The 23,543-nt window shown below is 47.0% G+C and overlaps 3 protein-coding genes across 7 annotated transcripts in view; all 3 read left to right on the top strand.

The window, feature by feature from the left end:
* The first annotated feature begins 213 nt into the window (after positions 1 to 213).
* LOC112462748 (arginine-glutamic acid dipeptide repeats protein) lies at positions 214 to 12,459 on the top strand. Of its 3 annotated transcripts, none has more exons than XM_025028715.1 (7): positions 214 to 559; positions 692 to 1,334; positions 3,614 to 3,973; positions 4,071 to 4,151; positions 5,076 to 8,679; positions 9,984 to 10,182; positions 10,286 to 12,029. In XM_025028715.1, the coding sequence occupies exons 2-7, from the start codon at positions 1,287 to 1,289 to the stop codon at positions 10,350 to 10,352; spliced, it is 4,359 nt and encodes a 1,452-aa protein (XP_024884483.1). In that variant the 5' UTR covers positions 214 to 559; positions 692 to 1,286; the 3' UTR covers positions 10,353 to 12,029. The 3 variants fall into 3 exon arrangements, with proteins under 3 accessions (XP_024884483.1, XP_024884481.1, XP_024884482.1); XM_025028713.1 differs by lacking the exons at positions 214 to 559; positions 10,286 to 12,029 and adding exons at positions 9,155 to 9,433; positions 12,274 to 12,459 and having other exon boundaries at positions 566 to 1,334; XM_025028714.1 differs by lacking the exon at positions 214 to 559 and adding an exon at positions 9,155 to 9,433 and having other exon boundaries at positions 566 to 1,334.
* Positions 12,389 to 14,436, top strand: LOC112462751 (basic helix-loop-helix transcription factor scleraxis-like). Its single transcript, XM_025028720.1, has 4 exons — positions 12,389 to 12,480; positions 12,689 to 13,107; positions 13,347 to 13,623; positions 13,910 to 14,436. The coding sequence occupies exons 2-4, from the start codon at positions 13,031 to 13,033 to the stop codon at positions 14,018 to 14,020; spliced, it is 465 nt and encodes a 154-aa protein (XP_024884488.1). The 5' UTR covers positions 12,389 to 12,480; positions 12,689 to 13,030; the 3' UTR covers positions 14,021 to 14,436.
* A 2,278-nt stretch (positions 14,437 to 16,714) lies between these two features.
* LOC112462750 (atrophin-1-like) overlaps positions 16,715 to 23,543 on the top strand; it is a 10,491-nt gene continuing 3,662 nt past the window's right edge. The window contains exons 1-5 of one of the 3 annotated variants that reach the window (XM_025028718.1): positions 16,715 to 17,020; positions 20,400 to 20,684; positions 20,791 to 20,926; positions 21,468 to 21,581; positions 22,058 to 22,161. In XM_025028718.1, coding sequence (XP_024884486.1) covers positions 17,018 to 17,020; positions 20,400 to 20,684; positions 20,791 to 20,926; positions 21,468 to 21,581; positions 22,058 to 22,161 — 642 coding nt within the window. In that variant the 5' untranslated portion in view covers positions 16,715 to 17,017. Of the gene's footprint in view, positions 17,021 to 20,399; positions 20,685 to 20,790; positions 20,927 to 21,398; positions 21,582 to 22,057; positions 22,162 to 23,543 lie in introns of all 3 variants that reach the window. The other 2 variants (XM_025028716.1, XM_025028717.1) reach the window with 2 other exon arrangements.

The raw sequence follows: 23,543 nt of genomic DNA, 5'->3' as shown, positions 1-23,543 counted from the left end.
CGGGCACACTCGCTCTTGCCTTGCGATCGCACGGAGCTCGTGAAGGAAGCGAGGCGCGATCGTCCTCCGGGGAAAACGATGACGCGTCGTGCGCGTCGTTGAACGAGAGGCTGCCGCCACGGAGCGCGGGGACGACAGCACGGGTGAGTCGCGCGTCCGTCGTTCGTGGGTCCCCGCGACGCGACGCCACGCGATTATCGCGTCGTCGGAGTCGGGATCCGATCTCGATCGCGCGTGACAATTTGCGAGCGTGCGTGCGCGCGCTCGCGAGCGAGCGCGCTCTCTCGCTCGACGCACCGCGAGGATTGTGCGTGTTTGCCTCCCGGCTTTCGCGATCCGCGATCGAGAATCTCGACTTTGACCGTCGCGATCGTCCTCCTCGTTGAAGGCGTCTCGAGCTTGCGCGCTTAATTAGCCTGTTTGCCGCTTTCACCGTGACTCAAGACCACTTTGAAGCAAGAGAGAAAGAGAGAGCGAGAAGGAGCATGTGTGTGCGCGCGCGTGTGTGAGAAAGAGGGAGAGAGAGAAAGAGAGAGAGAGAGAGAGAGAGAAATGAGAGGTAGCCATAAATACTATACTTTGAAATTATATATTAACAGATTACACGAACTGGATACCCTAATTTCGTGAGTTTACTTTATATTGATATGGTATGAAAATATCGCGAACTTACTTCTTGTGTTTATTTCAGTTTGTAGAGCTTGAGAGGATTGGGCTTCTCATGAGGGATGTAGATATCTTGTATTTGCTTTGCGTCAGGAAAAACTTTTCATCATTTTATTTGAAACGTGTGTGTCCGAAACTCGACTAGCGTGTGTTTGTAACTTATATTGGAAGTTTATTGATATTTCACATTCAAGGAAGAAGAAAAAAAAAACTATTCTCAAGAATCAACAATAGATCTGTAGATGTGAGCGCGAACACTTTTAAACAACGGATGCTCTTTCGTATGTTTTCATTTGATAAATCAGTGGTATGCAAATACACTAAAGGTTCACACTAACGCTGTAGAAAATTATCGCAGAGCTTGAGCCGCTCTCCGTTACGTTGTGTCTCTGTAAATAAGCCGCGCGATGCATATACAATGTAGTTTTTCTTATCTTTTACAAAGACGCCGAGATGCGAGCATGTTAGCGGTAAATGTTGTTGCCAAAATCGTCTTTCCAATCATATTGATGGCATAACTATACGGTTCAGGGGGTGGATGATAGGAATTTACTGAAAATCCAAGATCAAAGCCGCTCAAAACGCTGGAGAAAGACGGAGCAGCTTCGGAGGAGGGGGAGATGTCTGCTGGCACCCAGGGCGAGATTCGGGTTGGCCCTTCGCATCAGGTTTGCCATATATATCTTGAAAAACTTTCTTGCTAATTTAACTGTCTTGCACAATGTGCCTATCCCGAGGCTTGCGCTATTATCGTAGACGTTTGTTTCGCGAGGTAAGGGGCGTGTGGACGAAATTTCGAATTGTCATCCTCCCCGCATCAATCGATCGCTATTACGTAATGACTTTATATGTGTAATCGTTATTGTATGTGTGTAGATAAAAGAGTCCTCGTGTTGTCTTAGGTAACGTTGAATTTTTTCCTCGTGATGATAAAGTTTCTTATTACAGAAAGCACTTGTCATAGAAAAACAATCTCCATATCTCATGGCTGATTAAGCAATTCATGGAATCGGAAACTGAGTATCTTAAAAATATGATATACAATTATGAGAAGAGATATTCGAGCATCTGCATTGCAAAGATAATTTCTTACTGCATTGAGCACATAATATAGTTCTCCATTTTCAAATGCACGGTCCTGCCTTGAGCAAAGAAACGCGAGAGAGAGATTGTGGGGATCTTCACACGCTCTTTACGTCAATAAATCAGATAAATGTAAACGAATGTAAAGAGAGCTGCACGTTCGCGCGTGTATGTGCGTACACAAATGTCCACACAGATACGCACGCGCTGACGGACAGTGAAAAGTAATGCTCCGATCGAAAAGTTGTACCTCGTGGAGGAATATTACATAAATATATATATGTAATCCAATATGAAACGTATGAAGTACGCGGATCAGTCTTGAAGTTTCTCAGCGATAAGACCGATAAGGCACTCGGGATCGGCATACACGACTCCGTGCAGGAACCACTTCGCATTTCTTTCGCATAACTCCGCCAACTCCGAAAATTTCCTATGACAGTAAATGTCACGTTTAATGTAAATCCGAGGGATACCTTCGCGAGGAGACACTTTATGCTAATCGGGGGGACATTCGAGCCACGAATCGAAGCCGCGAAAGACACGTCGATGCCGCTTTAAGCGGCGGCTTTAATGTAAAATACTTTTGAAATTATTACGAAGATAAGATTGGCATTCCGGTTCCCATCCGATGGTTCAACTAACGCATCACGCATTAAAGAGCTTCGAATGTTTCAGGTGTAGACCTGTCTCGTCTGCTGCACGTGAAATGTATTCGTTAAGCTCTCCTGCGATACTTGTTGTATCACACGAACGACCGCCGTGTGGCGGCGTGTATGAACAAAAGCCGGTGGAAAGTCTTTCTTTGCAAGCGGCAACGCGCTGTGCGTGAAACACGTACTTGGGAGCCGATGCATTAATGGTGGTTTAATTGCGGCTCATTTGGCGTGAAGACGCTTTCTTAATTCGGAGTGGTGTTCAGTCACGGTGAAATAATTAATTGACACGACCGATAAGCGGATCGACCATCGCCCTCGCACTGTTTATACCTGTTGGCATACAACAATTATTCGCGATTGCTTACTTGAACCATCTGTGAGCACGAGCGCTTGTACAGACCGTCCTGAAATCTGAAGTCACCTTTCACTTCGGCGCTTCCTAACGCGTAGAATATCCCATATATTTATATATATGTATATATATATCTATATATATATATATATATATATATATATATGTATGGGATATTTGAAGCGGTATCAACGAGAACCGTCAAACGAAGAGGTGAAGCTTTGTTCTCCATTCGGTAGTCTGCATTTGTATCTGTGACTAATGGGCAAGCTGCATGCCGATCAGTCACAGATACAATCGCCTTTTCTTGCTACATTCGCCTTTTCTTCCTCTTTGTTTTACGTACGTTTTGCAAACACCTATTAGAAAACATGTCGCGGATCATGACTTTGTAAAACGATAAATACATTACGCAACTTATGTACTCGTAGATATAATTCTATTTTTATCGGGTAATTATCATAAACGGAGTGGCCGATTATCGCGTTAACGAAGTGCGTGCATGCTCGCGAATATGTATCTCGCGTTTATCTTTACAAACAAAGAAAAAGGGGATTATAAAATATTCAATGACACAATTTCTCTTGTTTGCGTATAGGATGAAAAAGGAAGACGAAGAAAAAAATATGTATTTATATATGTAACTTCATTATCGGTATTTTCTTGAGAAAAGAATAAAAAAGAAAAAAAAGGGGGACTTTACAGGACGGACTTACAACGGACTTGTTACAAAGTGATTAATTCGCGGAAGTTAGGCCGTGTTGAGAAGGCGAGCCGGTGTGTCACACTTAACTAACACGCTTTGGCATCATCGGTGCTAACCGCGCGCAATCCCGAATTTTGGGATTTACAGGAGTTGGTTTCTTGTCAGGCCCGTTTGCCTGAGTATCGGCCGGGTATACCCCCCGGAGAGCTGCCACCCGATCCAGAATTCTCCAAGGAGCGCGAGGAGCTAAAATGGGTACCAGCCATGGCGTTGGACGGGGATCTGCTCATGTACTTGAGGGCGGCCCGTTCAATGGCCGCGTTCGCCGGTATGTGTGACGGCGGTTCTCCAGATGATGGTTGCGTGGCCGCCTCCCGAGACGACACTACCATCAACGCATTGGACACCCTCCACAGTTCTGGCTATGATCCCGGTAGGGCGCTCCAGGCACTCGTCAAATGTCCCATACCGAAAAGCGTCGACAAGAAGTGGTCCGAGGACGAAACTGTATGTGCCACTTCGTTCTCTTTTATTGACAACATTATGACCACAAGAGAGAGTTTTCTAACGGGCGGATTTTTGTCCTTTTCGTTGTTCCCCGCAGAAGCGATTCGTCAAGGGCCTACGGCAGTTCGGAAAGAATTTCGCGCGTATTAGGAAGGATCTACTGCCTCACAAAGATACGGTAAAGATTTCATTTTTCATTCTCGGTTTGCTCGTCTTACCTGACGGTTCGGCTTTTTGTAAGCTCGTGCTTTTCACCCGTGTTACGCCTTTTTTTCCCCTACGCTTTTGCATTTATATTTCAATCAAACAAATGTTTGTGATTAAAAAAAAATAAAGAAAATTAGAAATTACAAAAAGTGTAACTATTTAGTCGTGCTATAAAATAAAAGTGATTCAAAGTTCAGTAGATGAAATATTGGAGAAAATAAAGTCGGTTAATGAACCGAGCTGCTAGTGCTAGTATTATAACTTAAATAAATACACACACACGTCAAACGTTTCGACCTGCAATAAGGTCATCGTCAGTGCGCATATCACAAACAGCGGTAAATATAACAATAGTCGTTATTAGAATCATAAAGTATGAACGCAAGTTGTGGAATTTGTTGTAACGCTTATAAATTTCGTAGAAGCTCTAATTGTAGCAGCAATTTTGTTGGATGAGTTTTATATGTCTCTTGATGTGGAATTTGGAATTGTGTCGCTAGTCCTTACAATTACCATGTTAAATTTTGTTGAAAACTAAAACTGAGGTTAGTAAAACTGTGGATGTTACTAAATAAATTTTAAGTAACATCTGTTTGAAATTGGAGGTTTTTATTTCAATTTCATTTTTCAACAAAATTTAACATGGCAATTGTTGAGTTGCTGCAGATTTCTCATTCTGTAAAGTCCTGCTTGAAATAAAATTGACAGGCGAAACTTTTTTTAATATAAAAAAAAAACAGGATTATTCTAATTCATATAAATTACTTCAGACAAGTAAATTCTGGTTTTGTTTTAGTCGACAAATACATAAATCTTTTAAATTCAAAGCTTTGTTACGGTAGGAGAAAGTTTTATTGTGGTCAAGTGTCCATTTTTGTACCTTGTCTCTGCACAGCCGGAGCTCGTCGAATTTTATTACTTATGGAAGAAGACGCCGGGCGCAAATAACAATCGACCACATCGGCGACGCAGACAGAGCTCGCTACGGCGAATTCGTAATACGCGCAATTCACGCGCCGGCACACCTAAGGAGGAGGTACCCACGCCAACTAAGGACACACAGCCGACGGCCAACATTAGCGCGAAGGAGGCCGTGTCCGAGGCTGAGACCGTGCCGGTCGGCACTCCGGCCAGCCACAATCCCGGCGAGATCAGTTCCGTGACCGAGGACGACAATTCGGAGGAGGACAGCGACTCGCGTGACACTAATACGAACGGCACGGCACACTCGTGCCAGCACTGTTTCTCCACCAACTCGAAGGATTATCAGGTGGCCGGCAAGGATCGATTGTTACTCTGTGCAGAATGTCGATCACACCTGAAGAAGACCGGGGAATTGCCACCCGCGCCGCCTTATCTATTCCGCCCGGTGCCGGCGGAATCGCCTGAGAGTCCTGGTAGGATGCGCACGCGGAACAAGGCTAAGGAGACACCGAGACCAGCGAGACCGCGACGAACCGGTGGCACGGACACGCCCGATCAGGAGAAGCAGCAGCAACAGCAGCAGCAGCAACAGACGCCCGATAAGAGTAAGAAGAAATCGTCCGGCAAAGCGGACACGCCCAAGAAGGGTCAAAAACGCTCGGGTCAGGTGGACGACGCCTGCAACGACGAGGACAAGGACGCGCAGAAGCGGAAGCGCGGCGGTGGCGAACGGCCCGAAAGTCCGTCCGAATCTCTCACTACCGACAGCAACTCCCTGATGGATGAGCCGGAGAGAGAAACGGAGGGCGACGCAAACGAGAATCAACCGACGCCGCCGACGGTCGCCGGCGTAGCCGGTGCGGAAGAGCCCGTGAGTAGTCCGGCCGTCACGACGCCCGAGGAACCATCCGAGCCGACGCCGGCGTCTACCCCGGTGCCAGCCGTGATACAGAGCCTGCCAATATCGGTACCGGTGATACACAGTCTGGAGAAGAAGCCGCCCGGCTTGCTGGACCAAGAACCAGTGGATCAAAGCAAGATGATGGACCAGACGGAAGACGTGCCGTTAGCTATGACTCAACCATTGAAGTTGGAACCGATGCCAATTGAATCGACGATGTCGCCGACGATGTCCAACGAAGAAATAGGCAAGGATCCCGAACCGACGCAGTTGAACCTGAGCACGTCTGCGCAACAGGTTGGACCAGTTCCCAGCGACGCCGGTCCGACTACGGTTCGCAATCTATCGCAAACGATACCTGGCATTATAACGAGCGTAGGCTCGCAGGCAACTATCCCAAGTTCGCAAATCCCGGTAATATCGCCCGGTCAACAGCAGAGTGGTGCTGGCATCGGTGGACTGCCGACAAGTCTGAGTATGCAATACGTACAACCACCACCGCCGCAGTTACCGGTGCAGAACGTGCCACAGAATTTGTCGCAGAATATATCAGCGCAGATGGCACCGAATAGCGTTCCGCCCAGCGCGCAGAATATGGGACCAACGAATCTTCGTAGTCATGTGACCGAGAGTTTGCAGAGTTCCGCGCAAACGCTGCCGCAGAACATGACGGGACCACCGCCATTGAACCTCAACATTTCGCAGAGCGTGTCGGCCGGGATCGGTGGCCCAATCGGGCAGATGCCGTCGATGCCGAGCCCGCCGTCGCAGCCGCTCGGCCTGACCGTGATGTCGGCCGAGAGCAGAAACGCCGAGAGATTAGCGGATGACAGACTGTCGAGCGAGCGGGTTCGAGACAGCAGAGTTCCCGACTCTCGCATGGTGTCAGATCGTATTCCGGAGCGGGCGAGCGAGAACAACGAACCGGAACAACGATCGGAACCAAGTAATCTGTTTCAGCCAATACAGTCCGGCGGGATGCTGCCGATGGAGAAGCCCGTGGGTATCTACAATCTGGCCGGAACCCCACCGATGGAACCGCAGAACTTGAAAATCAAGCAGGAGATCATCCCACCGGAACTGGATCCTCTGCAAAGTTTGAAAGAAGTCAAGGTACCGGGCTTCCAAAGTTCCTCTTTCCCCGGGCCGAGCTTGGATAACATCAAGAAGGATCCAGACGGCACGAGCAAACCACCAACGCCGAGCAAGCACTCCGTACCACCTGCTAGTCAGACGGTACCATCGATACAGCCGGTTGCGGCGTCGCCGACGCCCACGCCGACTCCAACGCCGAGTTTGCCACCGCCGCCCAGTTCGATCCCGCAGCCAGTGATGCATCCCGCGCAACAACCGAGCCCGCACATGGCACATCCCTTCCATCCGCATCATCCGCTGATGCATCACTCGCTGTTCACCGCCATGCATCCGTATCATCCTCATGCCTATCCGGGATATGCGCCGCTCCAGGGAGGATACCCGTCCTTCCCGCCGTATGCTTACGGCCCAGTGCCTCATGCCATTCCGCCGCCTTCGCCGCAGCGTAGCCAGGAGAGCAGCAGCGCCATGATGGCGGCGCATCACGCCAGCACCAGCTCGAGCGTCACGAGCAGGGAGGAGGGCGAGAACCTGATCGCGAGTCATCATCATTCATCCAGCATGCATCAGCAGCCAACCAATTTGCACCACGACAAACTTTTGACCATCTCCTCGCACAGCTCCCACAGCCATTCCTCGTCACACAGCTCGCACAGCAGCCAACGCAAGGCGATGGTCTCGGCAACGTGTCTGACGTCATCTAGTTCCGGGCACCATCATCATCGTCCGCCGCAATCGCAGCAACCGCAGGTCGTGCCAGAGCCGAAGATCGAGCAAGACATGGACCAGGAACCGGAGGATCCCGCCAGCCCCCGTGGACCGTCACCGGAGCCGCGTATCGAGGATTCCGAGTGTCACCGATCGCAGTCGGCGATCTTCCTGAGACACTGGAATCGCGGCGAGAACAACTCGTGCACGCGCACCGACCTGATGTTCAAGCCCGTGCCGGACTCGAAACTCGCGCGGAAACGCGAGGAACGCTCGCGGAAGCAGGCGGAGCGGGAACGGGAGGAGCGCGATCGTGCCGCCGCTGCAGCGCAGCAAGCCCGGAAGATGACGACGCCCGAGAAGCAGCCCGAGGTGTGCAAACCGCCCAGTCGTGGTCCCCTCGAGCCCGTCGTTTCGCCTTACGACCGTTACGCCACGCGTCCAGGTTCCTATGCGGATACCCCGGCGCTCAGGCAACTGTCCGAATACGCTAGACCGCACGCCGCCTTCTCACCCGCGAGACATCCAGCCCCGCCCGACCCGATGCTGCACTACATTTACGGACGCGAAGCCGCGGCAGCTCAGCGCCTCGAGTTGGAGCACTTGGAGCGCGAGAAGAGGGAACGCGAGATACGTGAGCTACGCGAGAGAGAATTAAGCGACCGATTGAAGGAAGAGCTGTTCAAGGGCACACCCAGACCGATGCCGGCGCCACCGGTCGATCCTCACTGGCTGGAGATACATCGTCGATACGCTGCCGCCGGCTTGGCACCGGGTCCCTCTGGACCTCCTCAAGCCTTACACCAATTCGGCCTCTACGGAGCACCACCGGGTCCGAGCCAACTCGAGAGGGAACGACTCGAACGATTAGGTAATTGTTGACAAAGCTAACACACTTCTCGGCGGTAGAGATAGAGACCTCGTCGACTATTTACATTCGTTCGACCGTACGACTTGTACTTTTCAAAATTCGAATTGATTAAAAAATTTATAGCCGAGAGGCTGATGTAAGAGAAAAATCGGGTAGGTCGGGGGTGAAAGAATTAGTAGACCGAGAGCGCCAAGACTTTTGAGGGATGCGACGTAGGTAGAGACTAATTGTTTAAAACGAATGGCCGATTTCTTCAGCGCCAGTTAACTCTGTCCACGAGACGGCTAAGGAGACCTTGGCTCTCTGTATCATAACTGTAGCATAACTGTAGCGGTAGACATTTTAAAGGAGCGACTCCTCCCTCTTTCTCTCTGAGATAACTTTATTCCGACGGTTAGCTGGAGATGAAGAAATCGGGCATGAGAATCGTATCTGTGATCTTCGAGTTATGTGATCGAAGCGCTGTCGCGTTTAGGGATTCCGACTGCAGCCGGCGGGGGGCCAGCGGGTGGAGCGGCTGGCCATCCCGTGGCGGCTCATCACCACGGCCAGCTGGAAGAACGGCTGGCTCTGGCCGCTGACCCGATGGTCCGATTGCAAATGGCTGGCATCTCGCCCGAATATCATGCTCACACTCACGCGCATACGCATGCGCATACGCACTTGCACTTACATCCGGGACAGCAACAGGCCCAGCAACAGGCTCAGCAACAGCAGGAAGCCGCTGCGGCTGCGGCTGGATTTCCTCTGCCGGGTAGGTCCTACACAAATCCAGGATGTTTCTTCTAAAAGCTTCCCGAAGAGCTTCTCCTTTAAGAAAACCGCCGCTCTTGCTTATTCCTCGTCGCTCGGCAGCCGTGTATTTTCTCATTGATCCGTCCTACGTTACCTACACTTGCCTAAGGTCTAGGTCAGGACGATCCTTCTTTCCCGCACCGTTATCGTCAGCACGCCTGCGATTTTCCAGTTGCTCGACTCTGATCTCTGGCTAGTCGCTTATCACCGTCGCAGGTGCAAGTGCGAGTGAGTGTTGTCGAGGAATAGGCGCGAGTGTGCGTGTGCGTGTGCCTGGAGATGTGAAGTAACACTTCAGGGATTTAGCTTAAGGGTTTATTGTTTAATTCCGCGCGCGGAGTTCTCTCTATCTTTACAAGTTACGAGAATACGCTTTCGCTAAGCGAGTACTCTTTCGAGATTAATTATTGTGCGCGCCAGGCAATGATTGAATAATAATGCGAATTAGTAACGTCTCTTGAATTCGTTCTCTTGTTTCTTATAACACACGTGGTCATCTTCGTCCACAGCTGCGGCCAGCGCCAATTACCCTCGTCCCGGTTTAATGCCGCGCGATCCCGCCCTGGCGCTTCACCCGGCGGAACTCCTAGGAAGACCTTATGCGGATATGGCGGCGCACCACGAACAGCTGCAACGGCACCTCATGATGGAGCGTGATCGGTTCCCTGCGCACGCGTCTCTCGTGGCACATCACGAGGAGTACCTAAGGTTCGTCCCTTGAAATCACTATCACAGCTTACCTGACTTTGTTGCATAATGCTATGACTTAAGGCAGTAGGGTGTACCCGAACTAACAAAGGGTATTTTTTAGACAACAGCGTGAGCGCGAGCTTAAAGTTCGCGCACTGGAAGAAGCCGCACGTGGATCGCGTCAATAAGCATATTTATATGTATATAATATATACATTATATATATATTAATATATTTATATAATATTATATATATAAAATATATATATATATATACATATATATAATATATGTAGATATATGTATATCACTCAAACAATTTAGGCGCGATATGTTATATACATATATTCGCGTATATTAAACGTATGTACGCGTGTAATATACAATACACTTAGCGTTCTTTCGAGGCACGGACGATCTTTTGAAGAGCCATTCGGGATATCGCTGTAATTTACCATCTAAGATCAGAAGTTATTTTTATGGTCTTTCAGATCGAGGAAAGAAATTATATATATATATATATATACATATATATACATACACATACATATATATATATACACACACATGCGCGACGAATATGATAATTGTAATTGTCTCGCTATTGTAAATAGTACAAGATATTTTAGACCCGGCGCTACATCATCGGTGCTGGCACATTCTTAGAGAGATCGAGATTTATATATACATAAATACGACAAATGCTTGATATATAAGCTATTTTCAAGTTCTCTAGATATTATACCGTTATAATTGCTCCTCTGCGCTATCAACGTCACCGCTCGTCGATCGCGTCCAACCTCGCGATTGATCTTGGCTTTATCTTTTTTTTAAATCTGATTTTAAGTGGTACACATGCCAAAGTGCTTGTATGAAGTGAAATTACACCGCGTTTTTTATTCTTCCATATGTGTATATACATGTGTTTTTAAAAATATATATACATAGAATATATATATAAGATTATATATATTAAATATATGTAATTATGTATATTTATATAATTATGTATATTAAATATATAATGTACAGGATGTCTGAAAATTACCGTGCAATTTTTCGTGTGCAGATAGAGCGAATTAAACTGAATAGAAAAGTCGGTAAAGATAATGGACTTTTCTATTCGGTTCAACTTGTTCTACTTGTCCACGAGAGACTGCACGGTAATTATCAGGCATTCTGTATATAATTATATATATGTTTTATAAGAGTTATTTTCTCGTAAGTGATAAGTACGATCATGTAAAAGTGATGAAAAAAGAGGAGCCGAGGGCGACAAGCCGAACGGTCTTGGAGCGAGTGGAACGTTTTGTTTATCCATCTTTCTACACGCCAAAACTTTTACCTAGTTTCAATTAATTTTATATTATGTCGCATTAGTAGTGCGTATAAGTACAATGAAAAATGACTATGTCGGTGTTTACCTTACGTAAAAAAAAAAAAAACCCGATGCACGACGCAGAGTCATTTCGAGCATTTTATAATCGCCATACGACGAACCTTCCACATCAATCTGCTCGATCGTCCGCATAGTCGCGTAAAATGTGTAATCTAAGTTTTATTATTATTTTATTAATATATCAGACACTCGTGAATATTTTCTATATGTATTTCTATTAAGGTATTCCTTTTACCTACCCGGTAAGCGGCGCGGTTCATCAACGATTAACGATAATGATTAAATTCATGGAAATTTACTTCTGTCTTATATTAGCTGACCCTGCGTAATGTTTCTTCGACAATATCGAACATTGAAGTATAATCTTATATGACGACCACTTGAGAAACATGTAAATTTTATGCTGTGTAACTGATTCGATGTAACCAAGTTATTTAATTGAGTAAACATTTCATACGAAAATCGAGGAATGGCTCAGCACGTTTTTCTTCCAATTATTCTCTTTCTCGCGCTTTAGGTAATCCATGCATGATTATACGTCGCCCAGCGCTGAAGTTTGATCGACGAGCCGACGAAACTATAAATTTTAGCGTTTAGTGTTTTCAGCAGCGTAATCGTGTAAGAAAAAAAGAGAGAGAGAGAGAGAAACTGGAAAAATCGGGGAAACTGCGGGCGGATGGGAGCACGTTGTAACGGGGGACGTTAATTAGTTTTGCAGATGGAATTTTTTCCCTATACCCTTCTCTATCGCCCGGTCGCTGTGGTCATCCACGTTTTTATTGAGCTTAATGCGAAACGCAGCCGCCGTCCACTTTACACGGAATGCAGCGCTCGGCGGTGTGGGTGTGTGTGGGAGAGAGCAGGGACGAAGTTGAATGCGTGTTGTGTGGAGCATTTCTCTAGCGCTTCTATCGCAAGTATGTACTTCATTGTAAGTTTGACTTCAGTACGCGAGGGGCGATCAAATGTGTAACCAAGATTCAATTATAGCTTCGACGTTCACACTTTGACACTTCTCGAATGCGAACACATTACCTCCTAAGATACATGATATTTTTATAAATGTAATTTATAATTTATTTATTCTGCGTTCTTTATGTTTTTTTTCTTTCGCCGCAATTTTAGCGCACTGTGATAGAGAACAGAAAAGGAGGAAAAAGAGGGGAAGGAAAGAGCAAGAGAGAGAAGATCTTTATCCGTCCCTGATCGCACACACGTGCGGCTCACATGCGTGTCGAACGACTCGGAAGGCTGAGGGAAAGAAGGAGCAAAGGGAGAGAGAGAAAAAGAGAGAGAGAGCGCGATAATGGGACGGGGGGGATGTTAAGCATGCGTGACACAGAGAGATGAGAAAATTTCATATTCCGGAGGAACGGAAAGAGGCTGTGCCTGCCGGTCGCTCATTGATGAAGACGGCGTCGTCGTGAACGGTCGGCGTAATCGCTATTCCGTAGTCGCGTCCACGGCATGGCGGCACGCAGGCGGGAGGAGCCGACGAGGCAGCGGTACCAAGCGAACGCTCGAGAGAGAGATCGCACTCATAGGTGAAAAAGCATTTTTGCGACTGTTCGTGCGACTCGAGTCTTTCGCGCGTCAGCCGCCGAAAATAAGCGGATTATTCATTTTCTCATTGCGCGAGAGAGGAAGGTAATAAGATTCGGCGCGCGCGTTTTTGCCCGCGTGAGATTTCTCTTGAATGGACCGTTTATCTTCGGACCGCTTCTTCCGGTTTTAACGTGATTGTAACGTACGAGATAGGCCTGATACTGATAGAGCGATTTAGGGACGCGGGTGCGCAGTCTGAAGGAACGCGATCTTCGTTGTGCAGCGTGAACACGGCCTTCGGCGTCCTGAGAACGCTGATCCCGACCGAGCCGGCCGACCGGAAGCTGTCGAAAATAGAGACATTAAGGTTGGCCAGCAGTTACATTAGCCACTTGGACGCCATGCTCATCGCGGGTTCCATAGATCAACCCTGCACGCGTCTCTTAGAGAGCAGCGGCGCTTGCCCGACAAGGCCGCAAGTCTGCACCTTTTGCTTGGCCATGCATAAGAGATACGTAAGTCGTCAGCGGCTCGCGCACAGTTTACGTCTCGGACATAGTGACTTTTCTACGTGTAACTTTTAGGAAGACACGTATAACGTTATTAAGTTATTATTAAATTATAATTTGTTTAATGAATATCTACGATTAAAAGGTAAATAATTATTCATCTTTATGTCGACTCTTTGGATTAGTGTATACAGCCTTCTCTGTTGGTTCTCATTACGCTCCGTCGTAAAGTGTTAAGCTAGACGATTAGCAATGCGAAATATTCTCATATCTTTTCGTTCCGAATTTTCAGAGCTTTGATATCACGCAGCAAATCCCGGGCTATTCGAATGAAGAGACAAAACCGTGCGTCTACGTGCCAACGAGCGCAACATGTTTCGACTTAAACGTGAATGATATCTAAAGCCTAAAAGCCAACAGTGTAACACCTGTATATTTTTTTTTTTTTTGTAAATATTTCGTGCGATCTCTTAGTACATCTTGCGACAATGACATATTGATTACTAGAAATAGCATGTAAAATATGTAATTAATGACTACTTATTTCATAATTTTGCGCTGACATATAACCGATATCCAGACGGTATCCTGACTTCGTTGAGGAACAATATAATTTTGATACACCTGAGATACTTTGTATATCCGATTTTTAAGCGATGAAAATATTCAAACGTCTCCTAATTATAAAAAAAAAAGTAAAGAGCGATTATTTTACGTTTCGCAATTAAAACAGGACTGAAGCTAGTAAAATTTAAGAGAACAGATGGCTGTTAAAAATTAAAAAGGACAAAGGTATTAAAAGTTGATTTCTAAAATTAATATATATAAGCTTTTTATTTTTAAAATTTTCCAAAATATATCTTGAAATTCAATCTTCGCGATTCAAGGAAGAAAATCTTTTTATCTTCGGATCAGTCGCTTCAAGCTTCGTAGATTCATCTGTAGATGTCACCGCTGCGATTTTGAAGTAGCTGCGAATAAAAAAGGGAGTATCTACGTGAAATATTCAACGTAATCGGCGACGATCGCAGAATTGCAGAGCAGAACTTCCAACTGTACGATTCGGATTTTTCTTTTCACGTGTCGAGCAACAAAACGGTAGTTCTATTTGCATTAATTTGTATTAATTTGTAAAACGGACGTTGCTCGGCAATTGGGTCCGGAATCTCGATCGAAATCCGTTCCGAGACAACTCAGTAAACGAAGGGGGGATGGGGGGAGGGAATTCGACGCCACCTTTCCGCCTCCGCGCGTCGTCCCCTTTTTGTCTCCGTTCTGCAAACACCTGAACAGCGTTCTCGCGCCAGTCAGCTAATTTGCGGGCGACGCTAGTCAAAACAGCGTCGCACGGCGCATTTAACGCGGCGTCCATTTCGCGTCGCCGGCGACGATCGGCGCGTCCGATCGGTTCCCCCGCGCGTGTAACGACCCCCGTCGAATTTCCCTCCCTCCCTAGGGGTCCCTGTGGCGACGTTCCGTCGACGACGCGACGCGACGACGACGGAAGTCACTGCAACCGGAAGTCGCGGTGTTCCCTCCCCTCCCCCTCGCTCCGACGAGCGTGCGCTCGCGTTCAGTTTGAGTTTCTCAGTTCCAGTTCCCATTTTCGTCCTCGGTTTTTCTCGTTTTTTCACCGTTTCGTATTTTCGCGTTTCCATTCGAGGTTTCCGTTGAGTTTCCACGATTCGCGCGCGACACGTCGTCGCAGGGGATCGCCGATCCGTGGATCATTTCGGTAAGTCCGAGGCTTCGAGATCGAGACGCGATTTCGGAGCACACATCTGTTGGAAGTCCGTTAGCGTCCGATTTGCTCTTCTCGTCTCACCCTCGTCTCACCTTCGCCATTGCAGAAAAGTCTTCGGCGAAATTGATGGGCACGTAAGGATCGCATGCGGGAGTCGGGACACGCCGATCGCAAGAAAGAAACGCGCACGGACGATCGGAGATTTTTTGAAAAAGGTTAGTCGATAGCTCTTCGCGTGTCACCTTTGAAATTTACTTGGGAGAGACAGCAGTGTGGAAAATTCTAGGAAAGGGCCATCCTCTCGCAACGTAATCCCCGTTGCTTTTCAATGCGCTTAATGTAATCCTTAAGTGCGCGGCTTTGCAACGTCTGTAAAGCAGCCTTCCTGGACAGGAAGGCTCGGAAGGTCATTATGTACTTAAAAAAAAAAAAAAAAAAAGGAAAAAAAATACTCAGAATGCTAAAATTGCCCATTTTTAAGGAGTTATCTCGTCGGCATTATGCGAGGAGGCGAGAAGTGACGCATTGAGAATTTTGTTGCGTGCGATTTTCAAATAAAAAGATATCTGAATGAAAAGAAACGCTTCAAGTCGCTTCAACGCATTTGTAAAATTGTTCGAAAGCTATTCTTTTCTCTTGACAATTAACAAACAGCAGTAAAAAAATGTGATGCGAGAGAGAGTGTGATATGTGATATGCGATATTTGATATGTGATATGTGTGATATGAGAGAATTCAATTAAGAACATTCTTTCGAGTGCATTTCAAAGTAAAGGGCTACGTTGCAAAATAAATGCGCCTGTAAGTTTCTCAGTCGTCGTTCCAGTAAATTTTGAAGAAAAAATAATAATTATTGGCTTATCCTTATATCTATCGAGCCTGTCCAATTCAAATGTATTTAAACACATTTCGCCGCGTTTGTCGACAGAAATGTGCAGTCGCGTTCCGCGTACGAGGGCGAGATTATAAATCAGAAATTAAATATAATAACGTCATTTCTAGTCGCCACTTCGATCAAACTCCGATTAATTTAATTGGCAATCAACTTAACGAGTAATATTTTAATTCGTTTAATAAAAATTTTTGCTCCGAGAGTCATTCTCAGAGTATTAGATTGAATTAATCGGCCATTAAGTTAATCGGAGTTTGATCAAAGTCCCTTTGCGCGACGCATCAGTCACGTCCGAATGTTCAGTGTTTTTAGATTCCGACCGCGCGGGAGGAGGCGTTAATTAACGCGGCCCGGTGTACATACACATACCCGACGGAAGCGTGCGCGACGACACGCGATTGGCTTTACCCGCTCTCGATAAGGTGTGCGCGCGCGCACGCAGGCGCGCCGAGCCGAGGAGGCATCCCCGAGACGACTCTCCCGAGTTGTGGTTCCGCGGACACGGCGTAACGCGGCGCTGTCGCCCCGGCCGGCCGCCATCTTGTAAGAGCTGCCTGCCCCGTAGTGTTTGGAGGTTTACAGCGAGACGGGACACGGGACGGCAGCTTCTCCGCCGGAGGCTGGAAGTGCTGCTGAAGTGGTCGGTGCTACGGTCCTTGGCAGTCCCTGGGCAGTCCAGGTGACTATCGCGCGAGGCCAGGGTACCATCGAGCCGCCGGGACAGCCGCCAGCGGATCCTCCAGCGCGCCCGAATCCGTCGAAAGATGGTGAGTTGGTTGTGTCCGCCGTTAACACCCTGGCCCGGAGTGGCCCGGAGGAAAGAGAGCGAGCGGAGCGAGTGAGCGCCTAGATATTTATCGCGAGCGTCCGAGCTCGCGCGCGCGCGCGTGCGCGCGCGTACACACGCACGCACGCACGCGTCCCTTTGGCACGACGACGACGACGTCGTCGTCGTCGTCGTCGTCTTGATCTTCGTCGTTGTCTTCGTCGACGGCGGCGACGGCAACTTCGTCGTTGGCACGATCGACACCCGGCGTCGCGGAATCCGCGTTTTAACCTGTACGTGTCGTCGCTGACAACGACGTCGACGACCAGGAGCGACCTGTCGGAGCGTTCGAAATCGTCGTTCGCGCCAAGTATTTCCCCCCTTCCCCTTCTTCTCTCTCGTTCCCGGGGACGATTTCGTCGCTTGGCAGTTGCCTCCGTCGCGCGTATTCGCCGCGCGCCCGACCGGGCGACTTCCGGGGTTGTCGAGGGAGACGGGAGCGGGAATGGGGTCCCACGGCGAGACACGGATTCTTAGATCGCCGTGATAGAGACCACCGGTCACGCGAATCATCGCGTCATCGATCTCTCGTTGCCGTCGCGAGTGTAAACACGTCGGGGGTACCATTCTCGCGCGCGTGCGGCTCCGCGAAGATCGGAGTACGCGGCGATCTCAGGTGAGATCGCGCTACTACCTGCGCTCTCTCTCGCTCTCTCGCCCCATCCCTCTCTCCCTCTTGCTCCGTTCTCGCTCGCTCCGATCTCGGAGACTCGGAGCTGATTATAAGACGACGCACGTCGTGCGTGCTGCTCGCTTGTTTAGTCGGTTGCTTGCTTGTTTATTTGCACTTTTGACTGTCATCGCCCGCCGTCGTCGCGAGGGGGTGGGGGGGGGGAGAGGGAGAGATATATAAAGAGAGAGCAAATGAGAGAGAAAGGGAGGAGTGCAGCGGTGTGTCAAGTCCGCCCGTTTCCTCTCCTCATTTCACCCGTCGCGTGCTTCCGCGTGAAATTTGCGTTAACTGGAACGTCGACGTGTCGTCGTCGTCGTCGTCGTCGTCGTCGCCGCCGCCGCCGCTGCCGCGGCCGCCAGTCGATACTCCGCGTAGCTTCGCTCCTCGACGCTGCCGGATGCCGATCGCGGCAGCTGCGCGCGGCGCGTCACGCCGAATCTCCGCGAGGATCTGTCATTCGCGAGATCTACGCATCGCGCGATTTTCCCCCTCGTTCGGTCCCCCCGTGCCGACCCCCATAGTCGCGCGGCAGAAATTCCTAGAGTGTCCCCCGCGCATTCGCGGGATTCGCCAGCGGGTGGGACGGGAGGGGGGGGCGAGGAGTTTGACGATGCGATTTTGTACCCTCCCGAGTCTCGCCCCGCGCCGCGTCCTTACCCGGAGGATTCGCGGGATGCGTTTGCGGGGGGAAGGTCACCGCTAAGATCGGTCGGTATTTTTCGCGTTGGAGGTCCTCCTTTGCGTATTTATCTAATCGGGAATTATATGCACAGGATAGAAGGATATAAAGGGTGATCACATCAGACAGAACGCAGATATCGCTTCTATCGCTTCTGAAGATGCCTCTTCGCGACTATTTAAAATGGTAATTCCGACGCGGAGGCATTCGTGCGTTTCTTCTCCGCATCTGCCGTGTGGCGAGGATTGGGTGACGTGCCAGCTTCCTTTTTTTTTTCGGACGCAGCGGGATGCTTTTGCCCTGCTCTCCCTTTTGTTCCGACTTTTCTCCGGTGGAGCATCGTGGCGTCCCGCCGTGTCGTCCCCGTCTTTGAGAATCGATGATTCATCGGCCTCCCGTCTGTATCTTCATTCTTTCCCCGGATACATTTTTAAAAATTTCTTTGGACCAGGACCGTTTTGCCGAATGAAATTCCTCGAGATTTCGCACGTGACTTCCGCGCCGTCCTCCCACGCACCTTTTCGACGCGTCTCGCGCTAACACGTGACTTAACTGCGATTTAAATAAATCAACGGCGTTTAAGTGACGGCGATAATTCAAGGAAACGAGGAAGAGCCGTCGATCACAAGAGCCAGCGGGTATGACACGTGTCAACGTATGGGTTGCCGGCCGGTGTTGAAGAAGGTAACGCGACGGTTATTAAAATCTTGCGAATCGTTTCTGATTTCTGTGGTGAATTTACAGACAGTCGTGTGGCGAAGAAATAACATAACGGAGACAAAGCTTTTGCGTAGCAAATAAATTCTTTTGGCGCAAAGAGGAGCCGCTGGCAGTAGCTAGCTCGCCGAACACTTCCCGCTCTATGTGCAGACGTGGTGCAGTGACTCATCGTTTAAATCGCTAAACAAACTCCGGTAGTTCCTTAGCCGGTGCATGTGTACGTTAATCTGCATAATGTGATAAAGTCGCGCGCTTTAACTTCGCGCACGGAGAGGAAAGGAAAGGAGCAGCCCTCTCTTCCTCTATCGTTTCGCGTTATCGGTTCCTGGAAGAGATTAAAGGTGAAACGTCGCGAAGTACGAAACGCCGTAAACTTTTCCCCGTATTATTCACATTCTCGGCTCGCGCTCGCCCCTCTCGCACGGCGAGAGCGCTCGGTGCTTCTAATTAACGTTTCGAAATCTGGCATTTGTGTATGTATACAAATCGTCGGGCGGCAATGCCGCTTCTGAATGTATCCCGCTACAATATCGCCCGACTGATGAATCTGATGAGATTATAATGACAGGGATAGTAATATTGCGCTAATTTAGGGAAGCATCGTCGTCAGCGAAAGAGAGAGAATACAGCGGCGTCGCTCGTATTTGTACTCTGCATTTACGACAGTTTTTCACTTTCATTGTCTGTTTTTGCCTGTGCGTAAATACATTCACGAACGACGCTGTCATTGATTTGCGAGAGGCAAACTGTTGTTGAGGGATATTGCCCGACGAAATGAGTCTAAAGCTATAGTAGCAGATTGTCAAGAGCCATGTGTCTCAGAGTTAACGGTTAATAAACGAATGGCGAATTTAACAGGACAGGATTAATTAGTTATAAATTAGTTAATAAAATGCATTAAAATTGATAAAATCAAATGGAGTAAATTCCGATTAGATAATTACTACCAAGTGTTTATTTATTTTAATTTCGCGAAGGGAGTGAAGGAATCCACTAGATCCAAAGTCTTTCCATTTCTCGCAATTAATTATTTTTTTTTATTTTCTATTTTTGTAGGTTTTCCATTTGTCAAAAACAATTATGTTGTCCATTAAAACGCAAAAAATCGCGTCACATGGGGATCATAAATTATTTGTTGTTGTCACTAAATTCCAACTCGTGGAATCTCGAAGGAAGAAGAATTGGTCGCGCCCCCGCGTGATTTCCGCGCGATAGCGAATTAAAGGAAGGACTTTGCTTGTTGCACAGAGCTCGGCTTCGACCGGTGGTACGGAGGGGTCTAGTCCTGCCTCCAGCCCTGCCTCGGCCGCGAGTCTTACGATGGCTGCGCCGAAATACGGTACGCTGGTACCGAACCGTATTTTCGTAGGCGGTATCTCGGCTAGCACCAGCGAAGCGGAGCTAGCTCAGGTTTTCTCGGCCTATGGCAATGTCAAGGCCACGAAAATTATATCGGACCGCGCCGGCGTGTCGAAGGGCTACGGCTTCGTCACCTTCGAAACGGAGGAGGAGGCCAAGCGGCTTCAACAAGAGGTTCGTAATTGACGATTGATGTTAAATTTCTTCGACGAACAATCGACCGAAACGGTCGGGCTGGTTCCTTCATTCATCGGGACTCTTCTGTTTCCGCTCGTTCCAGGCTGAATGCATCGTCTTGAGAGAGAGGAAGCTCAACATAGCGCCCGCGATCAAGAAGCAGCCCTTCTCCAGATCCTTTGACGGTAGTACCGGTTCGCCCCCTTCCGTGCCTACAAGTACTTACTACTACGCGAACGGTATGTGACTCTTCTTCTTCTTGATTATGGATTTCCGACCGCTCGGAGTCACATTACCGCGGTTTAAACCTTTGAGTTTATTACTTGAATTTTCGTTCCTCAATGGACGCAGTATCACGTTTTACCAAGTTATCTTGGATCTGTGATTTGGATATTTTATATTTTTGGGTGTTTCTTACAGTGGAATATTCCTCCACTTAAAATTTTATTTTATTTTTTACACTCGTAATATTCAAAATGGATATGCAAGAATATTTCTATGATAACTCGTTGCATTAGAAGAACGGAATTCAATTAGGGAAAAATTTGTAAGAGAATTCTATAAAATTTCCCGATTTAACCATACCATATTTTGTATACGAATGTTCACATTGTTATGTGAACATTAAGAAATATGTTTGAAATTCATCTGTTTTATCGCAATACGTAGAGAATTTTGAGATACTTTGTATATATGTTTTTGATGTGACAGTATCAGGGACGATTGAAGATTGCAGAGATCGCGTTTTTAATTTCTCTACTCCTTCGCCGGTAGGTATAGGTCTCGCTTATCAGAATGGCATGACATTCTATAATACGGCAGCTGCCGCACCAACGACTTCCATCGCTCCACCTACGGATCCAGGAACGATTTATCAAGCCACAGGAGTGTTTGGTAAGCGTCACTCGCCACAATGCAATCTTACTGGAAATTGTTGCGACAAAACCCGAGGGATGCTACGAATTTGTGTTTATCGATATATTTGAGTGGAACATTTGAAAGATAAAATTGAATTTTGTCGTGAGATAAATCCCTTTCACGAATACAAATGCAGACAATTTTGATTATGGATTTCCGACCGCTCGGATTCGCATTACCACGGTTTAAATCTTCGAGTTTATTACTCGAATTTTTGTTTCCCAATGGACGCAGTATCACGTTGTACCAAATTATCTTGGATTTGTAATTTGGACATTTATATTTTTGGGTGTTTCTTACAGTGGAATATTCTTCCACTTAAAATTTAATTTTCTTTTACACGTAATATTCAAAATAGATATGCAAGAATATTTTTATGATTCGGCCGCGTTAGTCATTTGTCTCGCAACAGCCTGCGATTTAAATTTATTAATCTTCACTTAAACGCCCAGGGCCTCAAGCCGCCACCGGACATCAAACGTTCGCTCCTGTGATGTATCCATGTCCGGCTCCGTCGCTGTATATGCCACAGCAATACCAGTATTCTCCTATGCCGGTACGTAAAACAAATACATATTGCTTACCCAATCGTTTTTCATACTTCTACGTCGTCTTCGATTCTCCGTTTAGATGCTCGTGGGTTTCCCTCACACGTACATATAGATCCTAGCATAAGATCCTGACCGTCTTTGTCTGTATTTTGTATTTTTATTAAACGGTACATATCGGTTACGGTTTGACAGACAAACGGTCTGATGGGAGAAGCCATACCACCGGCGTTTCTACCCAACCCTCAGCAAATGCCTACTTACGTCCTTCTCGACGCTATACAGTATTGAGGTCTAAAGGTATAAGGTCTAAGCTAAACGACTAGCATGCCGCTCTTTTTTTAGAGCATTTTACTTTTTTTCTTCCCTTTTCCCAGCCTATTGATGCACGGCTTGTCGATGCATGTTTTTCTTCATCGCCTTTTCCGTCTCACGACCTGTACCTTGTACTCACCGGTGTCGCTCATACTAATCTTTGACAACTCACATTTTGTCGTAACCACAGTATTAAATTTAATCGTGATCTAAACGTATAAGGAAAATTAAGACCGCATTGGGAAATGCGTGTGAATATATAACAAAGGGAAAAAATTATATGATACGTGATACGATTGGCAGTTGCGTATAAATTTGATAGAGATCAATTGATATAATGGAAGCCTAAGGAGAGATAAAGATGATATGAATGTGAATCATAACATAATTCTAATAAAACACAGTTGCAGTGATACCGATAATAGAATAACGTTTTTAATCGTCATAATGATAAACACGTAATAATCAGCCTTGCAATCATTGGAAATAAAAAGTTGTAACAACAAAAAAGGAAGATAAATAATAGATTATCGATGGATTTCAATAACGCTTAAACGTAATCTTAGATCTATTCCATGTGATCTCTCTAATTCTTTGTCTCTCTTTTTCTCTCTTTTCTTTATTCCTTTTCTCTTTTATTTCTTTCCCAACTTGTTTTAATTTTCATTATAAGTCTTGTTGATATACTGTGATTAAATGTTATGATAGAAATGTCAAGGTGCTTGTCGATTTGTTCAGTATGGTTGTCTGTCTCATTTCTCGTATTGTAGTTCGTTTCACTTTCTAGAATGACACGAGTTGCACTTAATTCAGCTACGAATCCGAATCACACGCGATCGTTTCGCACGCGGGGCACGTTATTGAAACGATATTGTGTAATGTTATCTTAACAGGTAATTTCTCTCGAACCGAAATTCTATGCTTAGAAGAATAAAATAGATATATTCGAAAATAATTCTCTGTAGATCATTGATAACGAAATTACTATAAGCATGCATATGCAGTATGGGTTTAGAATGATCTCTTCTTTCTTTTACACACACACACACACACACACACACACACACACACACAC

This window comes from Temnothorax curvispinosus, unplaced genomic scaffold (genome assembly GCF_003070985.1).
Source record: "Temnothorax curvispinosus isolate PA1 unplaced genomic scaffold, ASM307098v1 QBEX01012734.1, whole genome shotgun sequence".
NCBI lineage: Eukaryota > Metazoa > Arthropoda > Insecta > Hymenoptera > Formicidae > Temnothorax > Temnothorax curvispinosus.
This window is presented reverse-complemented; position numbering and strand designations above follow the sequence as displayed.

Coding starts and splice junctions, on each gene's coding strand:
- LOC112462748 (XM_025028713.1), top strand. CDS start 1,287: ATGTCTGCTGGCACCCAGGGCGAGATTCGGGTTGGCCCTTCGCATCAG. Junction 3,974..4,070: donor AGTGGTCCGAGGACGAAACT/GTATGTGCCACT, acceptor TGTTCCCCGCAG/AAGCGATTCGTCAAGGGCCT. Junction 9,434..9,983: donor GGCTGGATTTCCTCTGCCGG/GTAGGTCCTACA, acceptor CTTCGTCCACAG/CTGCGGCCAGCGCCAATTAC.
- LOC112462751 (XM_025028720.1), top strand. CDS start 13,031: ATGGCGGCACGCAGGCGGGAGGAGCCGACGAGGCAGCGGTACCAAGCG. Junction 13,108..13,346: donor GAGAGAGATCGCACTCATAG/GTGAAAAAGCAT, acceptor AGAGCGATTTAG/GGACGCGGGTGCGCAGTCTG. Junction 13,624..13,909: donor TGGCCATGCATAAGAGATAC/GTAAGTCGTCAG, acceptor CCGAATTTTCAG/AGCTTTGATATCACGCAGCA.